Raw genomic sequence first — 17,668 nt, forward strand, 5'->3', positions numbered from 1 at the left:
GTGTCTCTAATCTTCATTCATCTTCTTCATCTATAGGAATAAATACAAAAATATTTTTGGAACGTTTCTAGAGCTATGCAAATGCACTGGCTGGTTCTGTCTGTCAATTTGACATGAGCTGGAGTTATCACAGAAAAAGGAACTTCCCTTGAGGAAATACCTCCATAAGATCCAGCTGTAAGGCATTTTCTCAATTAGTGATCAAGGAGGGAGGGGCCAGCCCATTGTGGGTGGTGCCATCCCTGGGCTGGTAGTCCTGGGTTCTATAAGAAAGCAATCTGAGCAAGCCAGGGGAAGCAAGCCAGTAAGCAGCACCCCTCCATGGCCTCTGCATGAGCTCCTGCCCCTAAATTCCTGCCCTGTGCGAGTTCCTGTCCTGACTTCTTTTGGTGATGAACAGCAATGTGGAAGTGTAAGCTGAATAAACAAACCCTTTCCTCCCCAACTTGCTTCTTGCTCATGATGTTTTGTGCAGGAATACAAACCCTGGCTAAGGCAAAAAGTACCTCTCCAGCCTTAGTCCCCTGCAGTTCTCCCAACAGCCTGGCCACACATGTACTAGTTCACACCAGCTTTTTGCTGTCTTTGACCATGAGCTTTCCTCACCTGCAATTCCTCCAGTGTGTTTATAAACTTGTACTCACTGGGCTGGATCACATCTAAATGACTCTCTTTGGGAAAGTTCATTATGAGTCATCATGACCAACTTAATTGCTCTCTTTGTTATGTTTTAGGCATTTTGTATAACTCAAGTAATCAGGAACGTCAGAGGTTCTTTTAAAAAGAACAAGAGAACATTCTTATTTTCACTCAAGAGAAATAAATATCTTTCACCATGCCGTGAGAACAGAATTCATCTTGAACTCTAAATTGCACTGACTCAGAATGCAATGAGCACACCCTTTGATAACACTGTGATTCCTATCTCCTCGTGTGTTGTACCTTTATCTAACTTCTTCCTGATGCGTTCAGACAGAAACTAGGACTTGGTGTTAATGTTCCTGGGATCCTCAGCTCTGGGATCCTTGTGATCTCCACAGAAAGAATACAGATTGGCTCCTCTTTCCTGGCCCAAAGCCACTAGCCTCATAACAATTATACAGTTTCTGCAGGACAGAAGGGTAGACATGGTAGAAAAAGGTAGAGAGATGGCTCATAGGATAAGAGCAGTGGTTGCTCTTCCACAGGTCCTGAGTTCAATACCCAACAACCACATGGTGGCTCACCAGCATCTATAATGAGTTCTGATGCCTTCTTCTGGCATACAGGTGTATACACAGATGAAGCACTCATACATTAAATACATTTTTAAAAAGAATACAGATGATATACACAGAACACAGCACAGAAGAGAATTTGAGACACAGTGCAAGTGCGGCAACTTCAGAGGATGAGAATAGACGGTGGTTTGGCTAACAGTTTGACTCAACCTGAACAGAGGACCTAACTAAGCATGACTACACTTCTGTCCTGCGGAAACTGTGACAATAAGAGGGTATCGTTTTTTTTATGAGGCTAGCGTCTTTGGGCCAAGAAAGAGGAGCTAATCCTATTTACTGTCTTTGGTTTATCTCTTCCTTTCCTAGGCAGTACGGAGCCCCTAATTACTACTAATTGTTACTAATGGCTGCAGCCTTGCAATTAGTTACACGCAGGTTGCGGGCCTTCACTATTTATGGAAAGGCAACACTCTCCCAACCTTGATATCTGATCACATTCATTGGCCTCCACCATGGCCTGCCTTCAGCAAAAATCAGTGTCTTTGTTAGGATTACTATTGCTGTGATGAAACACCATGACTAAAAGCAAGTCGGGGAGGGAAAGGTTTATTTGGCTTATACTTCCCTACCATGGTTCATCATTAAAAGAAGTCAGGACAGGAATTCAAATAGGGCAGAAACCGAGAGGCAGAAGCCATACAGGGGTGCTGCTTACTGGCTTGCTAGGCCTGCTTGCTTATAGACCCAGGACCACCAACCCAAAAAAAATGGCATCATCCATGACAGGCTAGGCTCTCCCAGAAATACCACTAACTAAGAAAATTCCCTGCAGGCTTGCCTGCAACCTGATCTTATGGAGGCATTTTCTTAATTGAGGTTCCCTCCTCTCAGATGACTTTAGCTTGTGTCAAGTTGACATAAAAGTATCCAGCACAATCAGTTCTTTAGCCAGAACTCCTTTTAGCCTGATGCTTCCTCTCAGTAATGTCTTATCCACTGTCCCCTTCACTACTTCTTGGTTATAAATGTCCACTCTTCCTTCTTGTATTAACATTTGGGCCCAATCTTTCTCCTCTACTAAAAATTTCATTACATTAGTCCCTGTGTGCTACAGTTTTATGTCAACTCGACACAAGATAGGTTCATTTGGTAAGGTTCTCAAGAGAGAACATGTTGGCACCAGATTGGCCTATGGATAAACCTGTGGTACATTTTCTCAATTGATAAACTCATGTAGAATGGTCCAGATCTTGTGGGCAGTGGCCCTGGGTGCTATAAAAAAAAAATAGCTTGAGTAAGTCTGTGAGCAGCTGCCCTCTGTGGTCTCTGCTTCAGTTTCTGCCTCCCTGAGTTCCTGCCTGGCTTCCCTCAGTGATCGGATGTGATGTGAAACTGTAAGTTGAAATAAATTATTTCCGCCCCAAGTTTCTTTTGGTCGTGATGTTTCATCCCAGAAATAGAAATAGACACCATGTTCAGTAATTCTGTTTGCTTCCTCTTCCTCCTTATCTTTCCCTTCCTTCTCCCAACATGCTAGGCAAGTGTTCTAACACTGAGCTAAAACCACCTCTCTTCTGGTTGGTTTTGTTTTAATAGATTCTTTTATTTTAAAATATCACATATAACGCTAAAGATGCACTGGGCAGCAGTGGTGGTGGAGGTGGTGGTGGTGGTACAAGTGGATCTCTGTGAGTTTGAGGCCAGCCTGGACTACTAGTGAGTTCCAGATCAGGGCTACACACAGAGGAAACCCTGTCTCAAACAAGCAAGCAAGCAAACAACCCCAAAAAATGCATAGGTAGGTAGATACACACACACACACACACACACACACACACACACACACACACACACACTTCAGCTTTATTTATCTCTGCATTTAAAAAAAACATTTTCTTCATTCAGATTTTTTTAATGTTGTAATAGCTACTTGAAATAAGTCTCTAGACATTGCTTGATAAGGTATTTCATGCAAAGTAACAAAGAGGTCACAGTAGTAACAATTTTTCATATAAACCTATAGACTGGAAAGCAAGGAAGGCGCCATGAGGTAAACGGCCAAGAGAACAAAGTAAAGGGGTAGAACTACAAGGTACGGGAAACATTTGCCAGGGACATGCCATTTGGTAAACTCCCCCCACTGCGGTTGAGCTGTGTGAACTCCAGTAACCAAAACTGGGTTTCCAGAAGTAAACCAACTTATTTGTCTGAATTCTTTACTGCTCTGCTGTGTGGACCCCAAGTAACAGCAAATCAGGAAAGATGAGCATCAGTCACCTAATATTCTTTAACCTACTAACTGGTCACTCCTAACGACGGCCAACTGTGGGCCAGCTTATAGTTGGCAGCAGACTCTGATTCTTAGAGAGACTCCCACTCTTTGGGGTGGGTCCCCCAAAATAAAGGCCTGTGCTCCCTCAAATCACCCATTCTCCTGTTTGTCTTTCTCTCCTTCTCCCTGAACTTTCGGAGCGATTAAACAGGAATGGGGACGGGGGGGGGGGGGGGGCAAAAGATGGAGTGTAACTGTAAGAGTCCGTCGGAAGACCCCCCCACTCAATAAGGCCACAGAGACCAGAATTGCTGCAATTCGCAAGAGGTTTATTGTTCCAATGTATGTTGGGGTCCTCCAGCACGCAGGCAAGAGGAGACCCTGAGTTCACAAAGCACACACTATTTATAAACATTTTGGTGGGGAATTCAGCGGTCACCTGAGTTGGACGACTACGATTGGTTAACCTGAGCAACATTTAAAATTATTGGTCAACTAGAATGGGAAGGTTGTTCTGCCTACCTTGTGGAATTTGTGGTATTTCCTGGCATTGTCTTTTCTCCAAGTCACTTACCTCTCTGTCCTCACCCTAGGCAGGGTAGTTCCCTGTTTAGGCCATTTCCTCATCTGTCCTTACCCCAGGCAGTCGTGGGCGGAATGGAAGGTTTCAGTCCAGCTGTGAGCCCATAGAGAGCTGGCCTGCTATTTCTGACAGGGTTCTCACATAACAAGATACACTGTTATAAATATGCACAGTAAAACTAATACGGTGGCTGTCTCTCCTTACCCTAGCTAGTCCTCCAACAACAACACAGAGAGACTGAGACTTAGTCACAACTTAAAAGCTCAGTATCTAGGCATTATAAATCTATTCTAATCCTCTAACCTAATCTTGTTACGTCCCAGCCAAAATCCCCAAAATACTAGTGTTTGTGTCCTTCCACACTCCAGCTGAATTCTCATGACATCTCCTTTCTCCCTCCTCCTAGCTGACTCTCTCCCACCTCGCCCTCTCCCAGAATCTTTTCTCCTCGTGAATCCCCAACCCTGTTCTCTCTATTGTCCAACAGTTGGCTTTTCCAGCATTTATTGACAAGGCAGAGAATAAATGGTGATCATTGTTTATATGGAGTTAAGAGAGGAGATTCTTAACATAAGCATCACAATGCCCGTACTCACTGAAACCAGATAGTGGGACAGAGAAATCAGCATTTGAAATAATACAAGGGTAAACTTTACACAGTGCAAGACACACACCTACAAGGGAGCAAAGGGAAGACTAACCAAATCGTAAGGATGTATGAAAGAAGTCATATAGAAAGGCTTTAAGACCTTTGTCCTAGCTGCCTGGAAGTCAGTCTTGCACTAGCAGCCTTCAGATGAAGATTTAGAACTCTCAGCCCTGCCTGCACCATGCCTGCCTGGATGCTACCATGCCCCCACCTTGATGATAATGGACTGAACCTCTGAACCTGTAAGCCAGCCCCAATTAAATGTTGTCCTTTATAAGAGTTGCCTTGGTCGTGGTGTCTGTTCACAGCAATAAGACCCTAACTAAGACAGCATCACCAATGGTTAAAACATGAGTCATTGATGAATAAAGTCTAATCTCTGCCCACTACTATATATACCTGTTATATAAAAAAAAATTAAAGACATATCCAGTGTAAGATTTCATTTTCCTAACATATAATAGCCACGTAAGTTGTGTGTACTGTGTGTTTCAGATATATTTATGATATGTCAATATATATTTGGCACTTCTTTTTCAAAAAAGAAAAGGAAAAGGGTTTGAGCTGGTAGTGGTGCGAGCACTAGGGAGGCAGAGGCAGATGGATCTTTGTGAATTCAAGGTCAGTCTGGTCTACAGAATTAGTGCCAGGACAGCCAAGGCTGCCTAGAGAAATACAACCTCAAAAAAAATTTTTAAAGGGCTAGAGAAATGGCTCAGAGGTTAATTTAAGAGCATTCACTACTCTTCAGAGGTCCTGAGTTCAACTCCCAGCAACCACATGGTGGCTCACAACCACCTGTAATGGGATCTGATGCCCTCTTCTGGTGTGTGTGAAGACAGTTACAATGTACTCATATACATAAAATAAATAAAATCTTTAAAAAAAATTTTTTAAAAAGAAGGCAAGACTTGGAATAGAGGCACCACACATGGTGAATAATAAATGCTATTTCCCAGGAGTCATAAGACCTATTATGGAAGACACCACACACTTGAATCATAGTAAAACTGAGCTGGAAACTGCCTACCTGCTGGCAGTGTTCATAGTGCTAGAGTGTGTGAAATGGGCTGCTGGGGGAAGGAAAGGCTTCCATGGTTTCAGTCACAGACCCCACGCACAACAACGTTGATTTGGCAGGCAAGATACATTCACTGAGGCAATAGCTGCATGGCTGTGTGAGGAGCAACTGACTGCATTGCGGTGGGATTTGCAGCCCACTGTGGTGGGGAATAATGCCCAGCACTAGAAATCTTGTCAGAAACCTCTGCCTGGGAGTGACCATGAGAAGTGACTTCTGATTTTTTGTTTTTGTTGTTTTGTGGTTTGTTTGTTTGTTAATGGACACAGCCAAACTCTGCATCACTGAAAGTTAACTGCATGTAGTATGCTGAATTTTCAGAGTACTTTGTATATTAATGTAAGTGCTCTATGAAGGGGATTCCAAGTTTAAAAAAGCTTCCTGAACTGGCTAGTTTATGTTTAAAAGATTAAGTGCAGAGGGCTGGAGGGATGGATCAAGGATTAAAAACCCTTGGTGTTCTTGGACAGGACCCAGGTTCAGTTACCAGCACCCACATGGTGATTCACAACCACCTATAAATCCAGTTCTGGGTAATCTGATGCCTCTTCTAACCTCCTCAGGCACCAGGCACGCATATGGTACATACATATATATGCAGGGAAAAAACAAATTCACATAGAATAAAAAATTTATAAAAGTCCAACAATAAAAATAAGTACTAAGGCTATAAAAATCTAATGATGTTTATGCACTTGTGAAGGGCCTTAGCTCGAGAGATGTGATTATAAAAATAGTGGAACTAGGCTGGATGGTGGTGGCGCATGCCTTTAATCCCAGCATTTGGGAGGCAGAGGCAGAGGCAGGTGGATCTCTGAGTTTGAGGCCAGTCTGGTCTACAGAGTAAATTCCATGACAGAGAAACCCTATCTTTAAAAAAAGAGGGGGGAGGGGGCTGGAGAGGTGGCTCAGTGGTTAAGAGCACTGACTGCTCGTCCAGAGGTCCTGAGTTCAAATCCCAACAACCACATGGTGGCTCACAACCATCTGTAATGGGATCCGATGTCCTCTTCTGGTGTGTCTGAAGACAGCTACAGTGTGAAAGAAAGAAAGAAAAGAAATCTTTTTTAAAACTTAATGTTGAAGCCTGCCCCCCCACCATAGCTGCAGCCATTTTGTTCCATGCCTGCCAGTCATTTCATAATGTTACTGAGACAGTTACTGACAGAAAAATCACTTGATTCAAAACAGGGTCAAGCTGAGCACATACCCGGTTGTTTTGAATTTTTTTTTAATCTTAAGAAATTCTACAACCAAAGCTCCACTTTGGTTAGAGCTGTTCTGTGGAGCTAGGTAAAGCAGCTGAGTCAGAGCTAACCACCGGGCAGCACTTCCTGACCCTGCACATGAGCTCATTGTGGTTTCTGCCTGTATAAACTGGCTCTGAGACATGTTTGAGGCCACAGTCAGCCCCCGAGTCTGGTCTGCAGCCCCGACCCACCAGTCTTGTGGTGTGCATTCAATAAGCCAGCCCATTTGACTGAGATCGGTGTCTGGTTCATGTGGCAAGTTCCAGACCCCAACAATTAACAGCAATAAAAATAGTGGAACTACTTTGAAAAATGCGTGTTATATAAAACCTGACTTCTTTTAAGTGAGAGAGAATAGAATCTTCTCTAAGATTAACTTTTTAAAAGACTATTTTCAGCCAGATGTGATGACATGTACCTGAAATCTGAGGTCTTAAATTCAGAGTTCAAGGCCAGCTTGGACTTTACACAGACACAAGATATCTCTCTCTTTCTCTGTCTCTTATTCAGGGAAAAAAATGTTTGGATCTTCATGGACTGCTGCAACAGAGTGTAACAGACTAGGAAGGAGGCCAATCCCAGAGCCTAGGTAGTATAAGACCAAGATTTGATATGTGGCAAGATCAGCTTTCTGGTTTGAAGACTAGGGCGTCTGGCTATGCTCTGGTTCGTTCTCTCTCTCTCTCTCTCTCTCTCTCTCTCTCTCTCTCTCTCTCTCTCTCCTCCCCCGTCTCCTCCCTCTCCTTATAAGTATTACTGTGATCAGCCTTGGCTGGTGTTGCTTAGTCCTCAAAGTCAATTTGATGGGATTTAGAGATCATCATAGAGACTTACGCTGAGCACAGCTGTAAGGGTGTTTCCAGAAAGGTTTAACTGAAGAAAGGTTCACTAAGACACACCCAGAATGTAGATGGCAACATTCCATAGGCTAGGACCCATAAATAAAAGGATAAAAGGGGATTAAAATGAGCTGAGCACTAGCATTCCCTCCTCTCCGCTTCAGTGTGACCCGCTGTCTCACACTCCTGCTCCCTGCCTTCCCTGACAGGATGGGCTCAACTCTCCCTGTGAGTCACAACCCTTCCACTCTTAAACCGCTTCTGTCAGGGACTTTACCACAAAGAGACACAGTTCCAAAATTCTAACCAAGTAACCATCACCTGGGGATGCTGACTATAATACACCGAGGGGGAGGGGAGCCACACACAACTTTCAGGTATAAATCTTAACTAGGATGCATTACTTTTCTTTCCCTGACACTGCCAGCTTGCATCCTTCTCTTGTGGTGTCAATGGTGTCAGAGATAAAGTTACAGGGGACTGAAGCAGAATCTAGACAGACGAGACTCTGCCTCCGTCCTGATGCCCCTTTCGATGTCCTCTTTCTCCCACTCCTATCTCCTGAACTATATTTCTTAAAATTCCCAAATCAGGTTTGTAGGATGACCCATCCCATAAAGTTGTTTGCCACTGTTACCAAATCTGATGACCTGAGTTTGAATCTTGAGACCCAAAAAGTAGAAAGAGAGAACATCCGAGTTGTCCTACGACCTACACACACACACACACACACACACACAGAGAGAGAGAGAGAGAGAGAGAGAGAGAGAGAGAGAGAGAGAGAGAGAGATTTTCTGAACTTGTGAGCCCTTGTCACTCTCATCCTGGTCTCCAAAAACATCCCGAGTAAACGCAGAACTCAGGAAGGCATTATTTGGGGACCTAACATCCTTAGTTCTGACTTCTTTCCCCTTGTTTTCTTGCTTCATCATCTATTCATTTACCTTTTAGCAGGCAGAGGGAAGACAAGGTGAACTGAACACAGCTTATTTTCATAAACAAAGGCTTTTACCTCCTTCCCTATGCACTATATAATTGATAGTGTTAGTAGATATGGGTTTCAAAGTCCACTCAATTCCCCTGTGTTCCATCAGTTAGGCTGCTGTACAGTGTTTTGTTTTGTTTTGTTTTGTTTTTAGGGCATTAGGGGTTTGCAGGTGACTGGAACTTATGTGACCTCCATATTCAACAGGAAGATCAATAGAGAAGCTGAGATTACTACCTCTCCCCAGCCGGGTTTTGCCGAACTGGGGGGCGTACACCAGCTAAGCCTCGAGGGATGCGAGCGCGCGCGGGTGACGGTGGCCCACGCAGCCCGGCACGCGCGGACGCCGAGAGCTGCGACGCGCAGTACGGCCGCGAGAGGGCGCGGGCTCCACTATGGCGGCACGCCGACCGGGAAGGAAAGCGGTGGTCCGTCCGGGAGACGGGGAAATTGGGGCCGAGGAGCGGCGGGAACAGAGGTGCCCAGCCTCCTTCCGCAGCTGCGGGCCTCCGCAACCTGTCTTGACACGGGGCTCCACCCAGTCTGCGCTCGCAGGGTGGCCGCAGCATCCGGAAGGTGACCAGGGCGCTCGCTTGCGCGCCCACTTCTCTGTCCTGCTCCCAGCCTGAGACCCTCGGAAAGGGGCAGCCAGGTCCTCGGGGCGCCGCACTCCGAATGGCGCGAGGGGCCGCGGAGAACGCGACTGAGCGGGGACGCCGGAGAGCCGCAAGCCCCGCCCCGCGGCCGGCGCCCTGACAACGCGAGCGGCCCGGGCGGCGCCGCCGCTCTCCGCCCCTCGGCCGGCACCAGGCGGGGCTGGGACCAGAGCGCTGCCGCTGCCACTGCCGCACGAGTGGTGCTGCTCTGCAGAGCCGGACCGGGAGCGGGGCCCGGGCCGGGAGCGGGGGGCCGCGGCCCTCGCTCTACCTTCTCCCACCATGAGCCAGGGAAGTTCTGGGGCCTGGGCCCCCCTCGATCCCACCTCTGGGTCCTCTGCCTCTCCAAACCCGTTCGTGCATGAGTTACACCTCTCCGGCCTCCAGAGGGTTAAGGTAAGGTGTGGGCAGGGGACGTGTGGAAGACCGGTTGGGATGGGGAGACTGGGTGGTTAGGAGCAGTGGCTGAGATGGGCAAAGGGATGCCAGAGGAGGCGGATGAGAAGCTTGTGGGGAGGGAGTTAGGGGGCGCGCACGTGGGGGCGGCTGGGGGTGGGTAGGCGAGGAGCTTTGGTGAGGACTCGAGCTTAGGCTATAGACTCTCAAGTGAGGAAGAAACGAGTAGGAGAGGAGGGAGGAGTGAAGGGGACCCAAGGATAGGAGAGATGGAGGACACTGGGGAATGCGGATTACATCCTACGAAGGTTGACGGGCTAGGTTGGAGCTGGAGGCTACGGAAAGCCCAGGGTGGGGGCAGGGGCGTGCTCAGCGATCCGGGGCTTCGACTTAAACGGTTTGGACCCAGAGACTGCGTCCTTGTGCCCTTCCAACACCTCCTCTTTCCGCCACCATCCCCCCTCACTGCAGCACCTACTGGTGGGGGCTGGGAGGCTGGGAGTGGGGTTAGCTACAGGAAGTAGAGGGACGCACCACCCTAGGGTAGCCAGGAGGTGTGGGGAGGAAGTGTCCAAGGTTTCTGTTGTGATCACCTCCCGTGAGGCCGGCCCCCGGAGGCTAGGTTTATTTACCTGCTCAATCCTAAGGAAGCCTCTGGAGTCACCGTGGCACTTGGCAACCCTTACCTTGCGGAATAGGACTGAATGTTACCTAAGGATTGCAGTTCTGCAGTACTAGGCTAGGGACTGATTGACCTGAGGCTTGAAAAGTGGATCTCTGTGTTTCCAGCCATCTGCTCCTTGGGCCCAAAGTGTTGAAAGCCTTGCACCGGGTTTGTTTGACATAGGAGCTATTTATGGAATGGGATGGGATGTTGGGGGAAGAACTGTCTCTAACCTACATCAAACACAGGGCTGGACACCTTCCCTGCATTTTCTCATTAAATCCTCTTTTCTTTTTTCCTTTTCTGGGATAGGGGTTGGGGGGGGGGGGGCATAAGGTTTCTCTGTGTAACCCTGGCTGTCCTAGAACTTGTTCTATAGACCAGACTGGCCTGGAACTCGCAGAGATCCACCAGTTTCTACCTCCTGAGTGCTGGAATTAAATGCGTGACCCACCACCTCCCCACTCTTTAAACCTTAGCATCCATTCCAAATACTAGATGCATTTAGGACCGTAACCTTTGTAGGGGGAGGGGGTCACCCGAAGGTGAGAGAACAAGGCACCTAGTGGTATTGATCCTTTGTCCTCTCAGCCTCATGAGCATCTTCATCCCACTGGGATTCCTGTGCCTCTACCCTGTCACCTACAAGGTGTTAGCTGTTTGCCCCTGGGTCAGCCCTTGGAGGAGATGGTTGCTGTGGAATGAGCAAGCCTTTCCCAGCCCTAAGGGACATTTTCTCCTGCCCTTCTGCAGTTCTGCCTCCTGGGGGTACTGCTGGCCCCAATCCGAGTACTTCTAGCTTTTATTGTCCTCTTTCTCCTCTGGCCCTTCGCATGGCTCCAAGTAGCAGGTCTCACTGAGGAGCAGCTTCAGGAACCAATTACAGGATGGAGGAAGTAAGTGGGACCCAACTGCTGAGACCATTTCTCACCCGTTAGATGCTCCACTCCACCACACCCCCAACCTCCCCCCCAACCCCAACACACACACACACACACACACACACACACACACACACACACACACACACCAGGGTCTGGAATCGTTACATGAGCTATCAGCCAAGCCTAGATGTGGTCTTTAGGGCATTTCTAAGTGACATGTCCAGACTACTTCAACTCTATGGCCAACGTGTATTGAGGGGGAAAGAGGGGTATCCTGCTTTCCCGGGCTTCCTGGGGCCAGGGTGGATTAAGAATCAGATCCCCTCCTCCACTGACTCCCAGCCTCACCCCGGCAGGACTGTATGCCACAACGGCGTTCTTGGTCTGAGCCGCCTGCTATTTTTCCTGCTTGGCTTCCTTCGGATCCGTGTTCGGGGTCAAAGGGCCTCTCGTCTTGAAGCCCCTGTCCTGGTTGCTGCCCCCCACTCAACTTTCTTTGACCCAATTGTTCTGCTACCCTGTGACCTGCCCAAGGTTGTATCCCGAGCTGAGAATCTTTCTGTGCCTGTCATCGGAGGTGAGAGAATTCAAGAAGGTATAGGGGAGGGATGGCAACCCCAGGGCCCAAAAAGTCAGAAACGGAAACACTGGCTTCCAGTGTAGAGAGAAAAGTCAGGACAGGGTACCTGTGTGTTGGCAGAAGAATGTAAATGAACACCATTCACTCTGTCAACTGATCTCAAGACTCTCAGGGCTGGGGGCCAGAGACAAGGTGCTAGAAAGACAGCCTTCAATGAATAGATTATAGCAATAAATGGATTGTCGAAATATCTAACACTGTTGAGGAAATTGAAGCTGCCAGATGTCAGTGCCTCAGGGGGTCAGAACCAAGTGACTCCTCCTTTTAACCTTCCCCGGCCCAGCCCTTCTTCGATTTAATCAAGCCATCCTAGTATCCCGGCATGACCCAGCCTCTCGTCGCAGAGTGGTTGAGGAGGTCAGAAGGCGGGCGACCTCGGGAGGCAAGTGGCCTCAGGTGGGTAAAGATCTTTGGAAGCTCTGCCTCCCATGCCGAAAGGTTGCTCTTTCCTCCCCACTTCACTCTGTGCTTTGGGTTTTTTGTTTTTGTTTTGTTTTTCACCCAGGTACTATTTTTTCCTGAAGGCACCTGTTCCAACAAGAAGGCTCTGCTGAAGTTCAAACCAGGTGAGTAAAAGGATAGTGGGCGGTGAGGCCGCGGGGGAGGAGCAGCTCCAGCTTTGGGGTGGGGGGGTGGGTAACTCACACAGTAGAGGGGAGGGTAACAGTGACAGGGAGCCTCCTACCTCCCTGACAAGGTGAGTCAGAGAGGAAATTCTTAGGGCAAAGCCACATGGCATTTGGGGTTTGTCTCAGACCCCCATGCCTCCGTGTACTAACTTCTGCCTTGGGGGATGCGGGTGGAAACGGGATTTAGGAGCCTTCATCGCTGGGGTGCCCGTGCAGCCTGTCCTCATCCGATACCCCAACAGTCTGGTGAGTCTCGGTGGGAGGAGAGGGTGGCAGCGGGGAGCATGAATCCCTCTTAAGTGGCCATGAGTGGACACTGCATCTGGGGTGAAGGGTGAGGTGAGGTTGGAGTCTGCTAAAGGAGATTGGCCGGTTTCCAGAAAGAGGAGTAACATTCCGCCCCTCCTTCTGCTTTTCCCATAGGACACCACCAGCTGGGCGTGGAGGGGCCCTGGCGTGTGAGTGCTAGTGTTAGAGGGGTAAGGGTGGGGGGTCAGGGGGGGCCCTGGCATGTGAGTTCTAGTGTTAGAGGGGTAAGGGTGGGGGGTCAGGGGGGGCCCTGGCATGTGAGTTCTAGTGTTAGAGAGGGGTAAGGGTGGGGGGCCGGGGGGTGGGGTGTCCCTGGAGTGTGAGTTCTAGTGTTAGGGGGTTAAGGGTTGGGGGTTCAGGTCCACCAGAGCATTTCTGGTGCAGTTCCTAAAAGAGATAAAATGACCTACCATGAGAGTTAGAGAACTCTGGAGGAGATTGCCCTCTGACCTCTCCGTATTACTTGGCACTGTTTCTAAGCCTCCCACCTAAGACACTCCTGCTGTAATTACAGTTCCGTATTTACTGTCCTCTGCTTCTTGTTTGTGGGTTTGGAGGGGGTTGGGGAGTTGGAGGTGGTTCTCAACTCTGTGGTCCCTTCTAGAGAACCCATACCACTAGGAATACGTCTTCTCTTTGCCTCAGTACCCAGACTTCTCCTTGCCTGCCGCTCTTCCTCCCTGGTGTGTTTCCTGCAGTTTTTGACCTGCCTATCACCTTCCTGGTCCTTCTCACAGCCTCCTAACTAACTAGAGCTAGGGGTCCCATTTTTCGTATCACTGAGAGGACGTCCCACTGCCTTGTTTAGCTATGGGAGGCAGCTCATAGTTGAACAGTGATAAACACCCATCTCTCCTCTCTTAGACTCAAAGTCCTCTGGCTCACAGCCTCTCAGCCCTGCAGCATCGTGGATGTAGAGGTATGAACTCCCTCCTCAGTGGAATGGGAAGAGTAGTAACCGTGCGTGCTTTCAGGCCCCAACGAGAGCTGCGTCTGTGTTTCAGTTCCTCCCCGTCTATCAGCCCAGCCCAGAGGAGAGTAAGGACCCCACCCTTTATGCCAACAACGTCCAGCGAGTCATGGCACAGTGAGTATTAAAAGTTATTTCCTGCTATTCCACGAAGTATTTCCTGGAGCAGTTCTGCTGAGCAGAGGAACCACAAGGAGGTGCAGGAGGCTTTGAGGCAAAGGTAAGGGATAGCGGGGCAGGACTGAGAGACAGCCGAGACTGAGGAGAGAAGAAGATAAAGGGAGCTGCCTATGCCAGTCTAGCAGAGTCTAACGTCTCCTGCCACCTCCTGATCGCCGTCCTCCTTTGTCCTCAAGGGCCCTGGGCATTCCGGCTACTGAGTGTGAGTTCGTAGGGAGCTTACCTGTGATCGTGGTGGGCCAGCTGAAGGTAGCGCTGGAACCGCAGCTCTGGGAGCTGGGAAAGGTGCTACAGAAGGCCGGGTAAGTTACCTTGAAGGTGAGGGCAGTGCTGCATTCAGTCCTCAGGACAGGGTTCAGGGGACAGCAGCTGAGCCTGGGCATGCTGAGAACCTGGTGCTGGGGTTGTGCATATCCAGAAAGAAAGTGACTCAACCCTGCTGTCAACGCTTCCGTTGTAGGCTGTCCCCTGGCTTTGTGGACATGGGGGCAGAGCCAGGCCGGAGTCGAATGATCAGCCAAGAGGCATTTGCCCAGCAGCTCCAGCTCTCGGATCCCCAGACAGTGGCTGGTGCCTTCCGCTACTTCCAGCAGGTAATGAGCTAGAACCCAGGGCAAAACGGACGGCTTGCCATCCAAGCCAAGGAGCTCAAGATTCAGGGATGGTGTCTGTCTTCGTTAGGGTTTTACTGCTGTGAACAGACACCGTGACCAATGCAAGTCTTATAAAGGACAACACTTAACTGGGGCTGGCTTACAGGTTCAGAGATTCAGTCCCATTATCATCAAGGCAGGAACATGGCAGCATCCAGGCAGGCATGGTGCAGGAGGAGCTGAGTTCTACGTCTTCACCAAAGGAAGCCAGGAACAGACTGAGCATCCTCAGGCAACTAGGAGGAGGGTCTCCAAGCCCACCCCCACAGTGACACACTTCCTCCAACAAGGCTACACCTTCTAATAGTGCCACTCCTGGGCCAAGCATATGCAAACGTCCTAATGATTATTTTTAGCGAACTATTTCCAGAAATAGACCTAAGTATCCTATCAAATTATAACTCTAGTTATTGTTTTGTCTGTATTAGGAATATACTTGGCTTTTTATACTAGACAGGTACTCTTTATACCATTCACAGGGCCCTTTCTGTGCTAATAAGACACAGGCTATGGGTCTCAACATTCAGGGGAACAAGGCAAAGAAAGGATCATAAGTTTAAGGCCAGCCTAGATGATACAGTTAGACCCTTCTAAAAGTTTTAAAGTAATTAAAATTTTTAAGTTTTGAGCGGTGTGGATTTCTTCAATTGAGGAAGACCATCCCCATCTTGTCCCCTATAGACATGGCATCTATCCTGCTTAGATTTTTAATATTAAAAAAATAAAAGTTAGGCCAGTGGCCCCCAGTCTGGACCAGTTCTCCCACATGGGCTGAGTCAAAGGAAAACCAGTTTGTCTGGGTTGGAAACCAGGATTGCTCCCTTGTGGTGTATCAGAATGGAGGGTCCCCTGACATTCCTAGAGCTCTGTGGGAGGGCTTGGTCACCCCATGGCTTGGTCACCACATGGCTTATGGCAGTAAGTGATAGTGGAAGGAGTGTATGGTCTGAGAAGTCAGAGGAGTCCTGGGGAGTGTGCTGGTCAGTGCTGAGCAGAATGGTCACAGGCATCATTTCTAAGCCTACTGAACAGAAGCCTGAGCTCAGAGTGCAGGAGGACGATGTCCTGTCCCCACATTGCTCTGATTTTTCACCCTCCAGGATGCCAAGGGTTTGGTGGACTTTCGGAATGTGGCCCTGGCACTAGCAGCCCTGGATGGGGGCAGGAGCCTGGAGGAGCTGACTCGCCTGGCCTTTGAGGTACCTTTGAGGGACCGTGGGAGAGCTGCTGAGATGCGTCACCCCACAGCTCCATCCCAGGAGGGCAGTGTGTCATACTGCTCCAGTTAGCTCTTAATAAAACAAGCTCAGGGCCCTCCCCAGTGCCACATTACTTAAAACTGCCCGTGTCCAAAATCTCCCACCCACGCCTACCTGGGAAGGAGAAGGCAGAAACAAGGTGTTTTCCACTTGCCCTGAAAGAGCAGGTACTAGAAATCCAAGAAGGTTTACATGCAGCACTCTTGGAAATAGAGGAGCGCATCAGGTCGGCTTCCTGGGTAATGTGAGGCCCTGTCTGAAGGAGAGAACCTGAGGGGTATCTCTCTGTCTCCGTCTCTGTCTTCCCACCCCCTCAGCTCTTTGCTGAAGAGCAGGCAGAAGAACCTGACCGTCTGCTGTACAAAGATGGCTTCAGCACCATCCTGCACCTGTTGCTGGGTTCACCACGCCCTGCTGCCATGACTTTGCATGCCGAGCTGTGCCGGTCTGGATGCAGCCAGGGCCTCTCCCTCTGTGAGTCACCGCCTTCTGTGCAGGCACTGGGGGCACCATCAGCACCAGGATACGATCTGAGCACTGAGCTGGCCGAGACAGGGCTATCGGCCAATGTCAGGGATCAGAACCTCTGAGAGGAGGCAAGGCGGGTGGGGACTGGGCAGGTGAGGAAAGGGATGTCAAGCTGTACTGGAGAACAGACTAGAGGGGCTAGGTTCTGAGGAAAGAGAAGGGCGGGGTGCCCCCTCCCCTCATTCTCAGGTGGTGTAATTTTTCCGTTTCCTACTCTTCCCGTCCAGGTCAATTCCAGAACTTCTCTCTCCATGACCCTCTGTACAGCAAGCTTTTCAGCGCCTACCTACGCCCCCCACACAAGCCTCGAAGCACCTCCCAGATACCAAATGCCTCATCCAGCCCCACTGCCCTGGCCAACGGGACCGTGCAGGCCCCCAAGCAGAAGGGTGACTGAGCGCCTCAGCCTCCCACTCTTTCCTCAGCTCAAACCCAGCCCTGCTCTCAGGACAGCACCAGAGGCCTACCCTATGCCTCAACCCCACCTCTGCTCCTGTTTGATTCTTTTGGTCATTTTTTTTTTTTAAGTTTATTTTCATTTTCCGTTTGGTGGGGTCTTTTGTAAAAGACTATTTTATATATAAATATAAATATATATCTATTTAAAAAAAAAAGCCTGAAGCTTGGTCCCGAGGGTGGAATCATTAGTTGTGAAGGAAAGAGATGAATGGTTGGTTGCCAGATTTCCATTGGAATTTCCAAAAAAACTCTAAAGATTGGTCTTGGCCATACCTGAATTCTCTCATTCACAAATGGACCTGGGATGTTAACTCTGTGGAAGTCATACAGTGATTTTTGTATCTGCCCCTCCTGTTACCACCTACTAAATATGCACATCTTAATTGACTTCTTCATGAGCCTCTTTTTCAGCCCGTTCCCTCTCGTTCTGGCCTCATTAAAGATGAAAATATAGCTTCCTACCATTCCATATTTAACAGTCCCACTGAGAGTTTATTCCATCGCCCATACTCAGGGCAGAGACCTGTGTCAGGAAGTGAGCTTCCTCCAGGTCACATCAACC

General features: G+C 48.9%; 1 protein-coding gene across 2 annotated transcripts; it reads left to right on the forward strand.

The window, feature by feature from the left end:
- The first annotated feature begins 9,341 nt into the window (after positions 1 to 9,341).
- On the forward strand, positions 9,342 to 17,489 carry Lpcat4 (lysophosphatidylcholine acyltransferase 4). 2 transcript variants are annotated; one of them, NM_001106494.1, is made up of 14 exons: positions 9,342 to 9,931; positions 11,349 to 11,491; positions 11,836 to 12,056; positions 12,403 to 12,515; positions 12,625 to 12,685; positions 12,936 to 12,994; positions 13,172 to 13,206; positions 13,922 to 13,976; positions 14,062 to 14,144; positions 14,384 to 14,509; positions 14,668 to 14,800; positions 15,961 to 16,059; positions 16,437 to 16,593; positions 16,875 to 17,487. In NM_001106494.1, the coding sequence occupies exons 1-14, from the start codon at positions 9,818 to 9,820 to the stop codon at positions 17,042 to 17,044; spliced, it is 1,569 nt and encodes a 522-aa protein (NP_001099964.1). In that variant the 5' UTR covers positions 9,342 to 9,817; the 3' UTR covers positions 17,045 to 17,487. The 2 variants fall into 2 exon arrangements, with proteins under 2 accessions (NP_001099964.1, XP_063139384.1); XM_063283314.1 differs by lacking the exons at positions 9,342 to 9,931; positions 11,349 to 11,491 and having other exon boundaries at positions 11,916 to 12,056; positions 12,644 to 12,684; positions 12,918 to 12,994; positions 16,875 to 17,489.
- Positions 17,490 to 17,668: the final 179 nt, after the last annotated feature.

Source organism: Rattus norvegicus, chromosome 3 (assembly GCF_036323735.1).
Source record: "Rattus norvegicus strain BN/NHsdMcwi chromosome 3, GRCr8, whole genome shotgun sequence".
Lineage (NCBI taxonomy): Eukaryota > Metazoa > Chordata > Mammalia > Rodentia > Muridae > Rattus > Rattus norvegicus.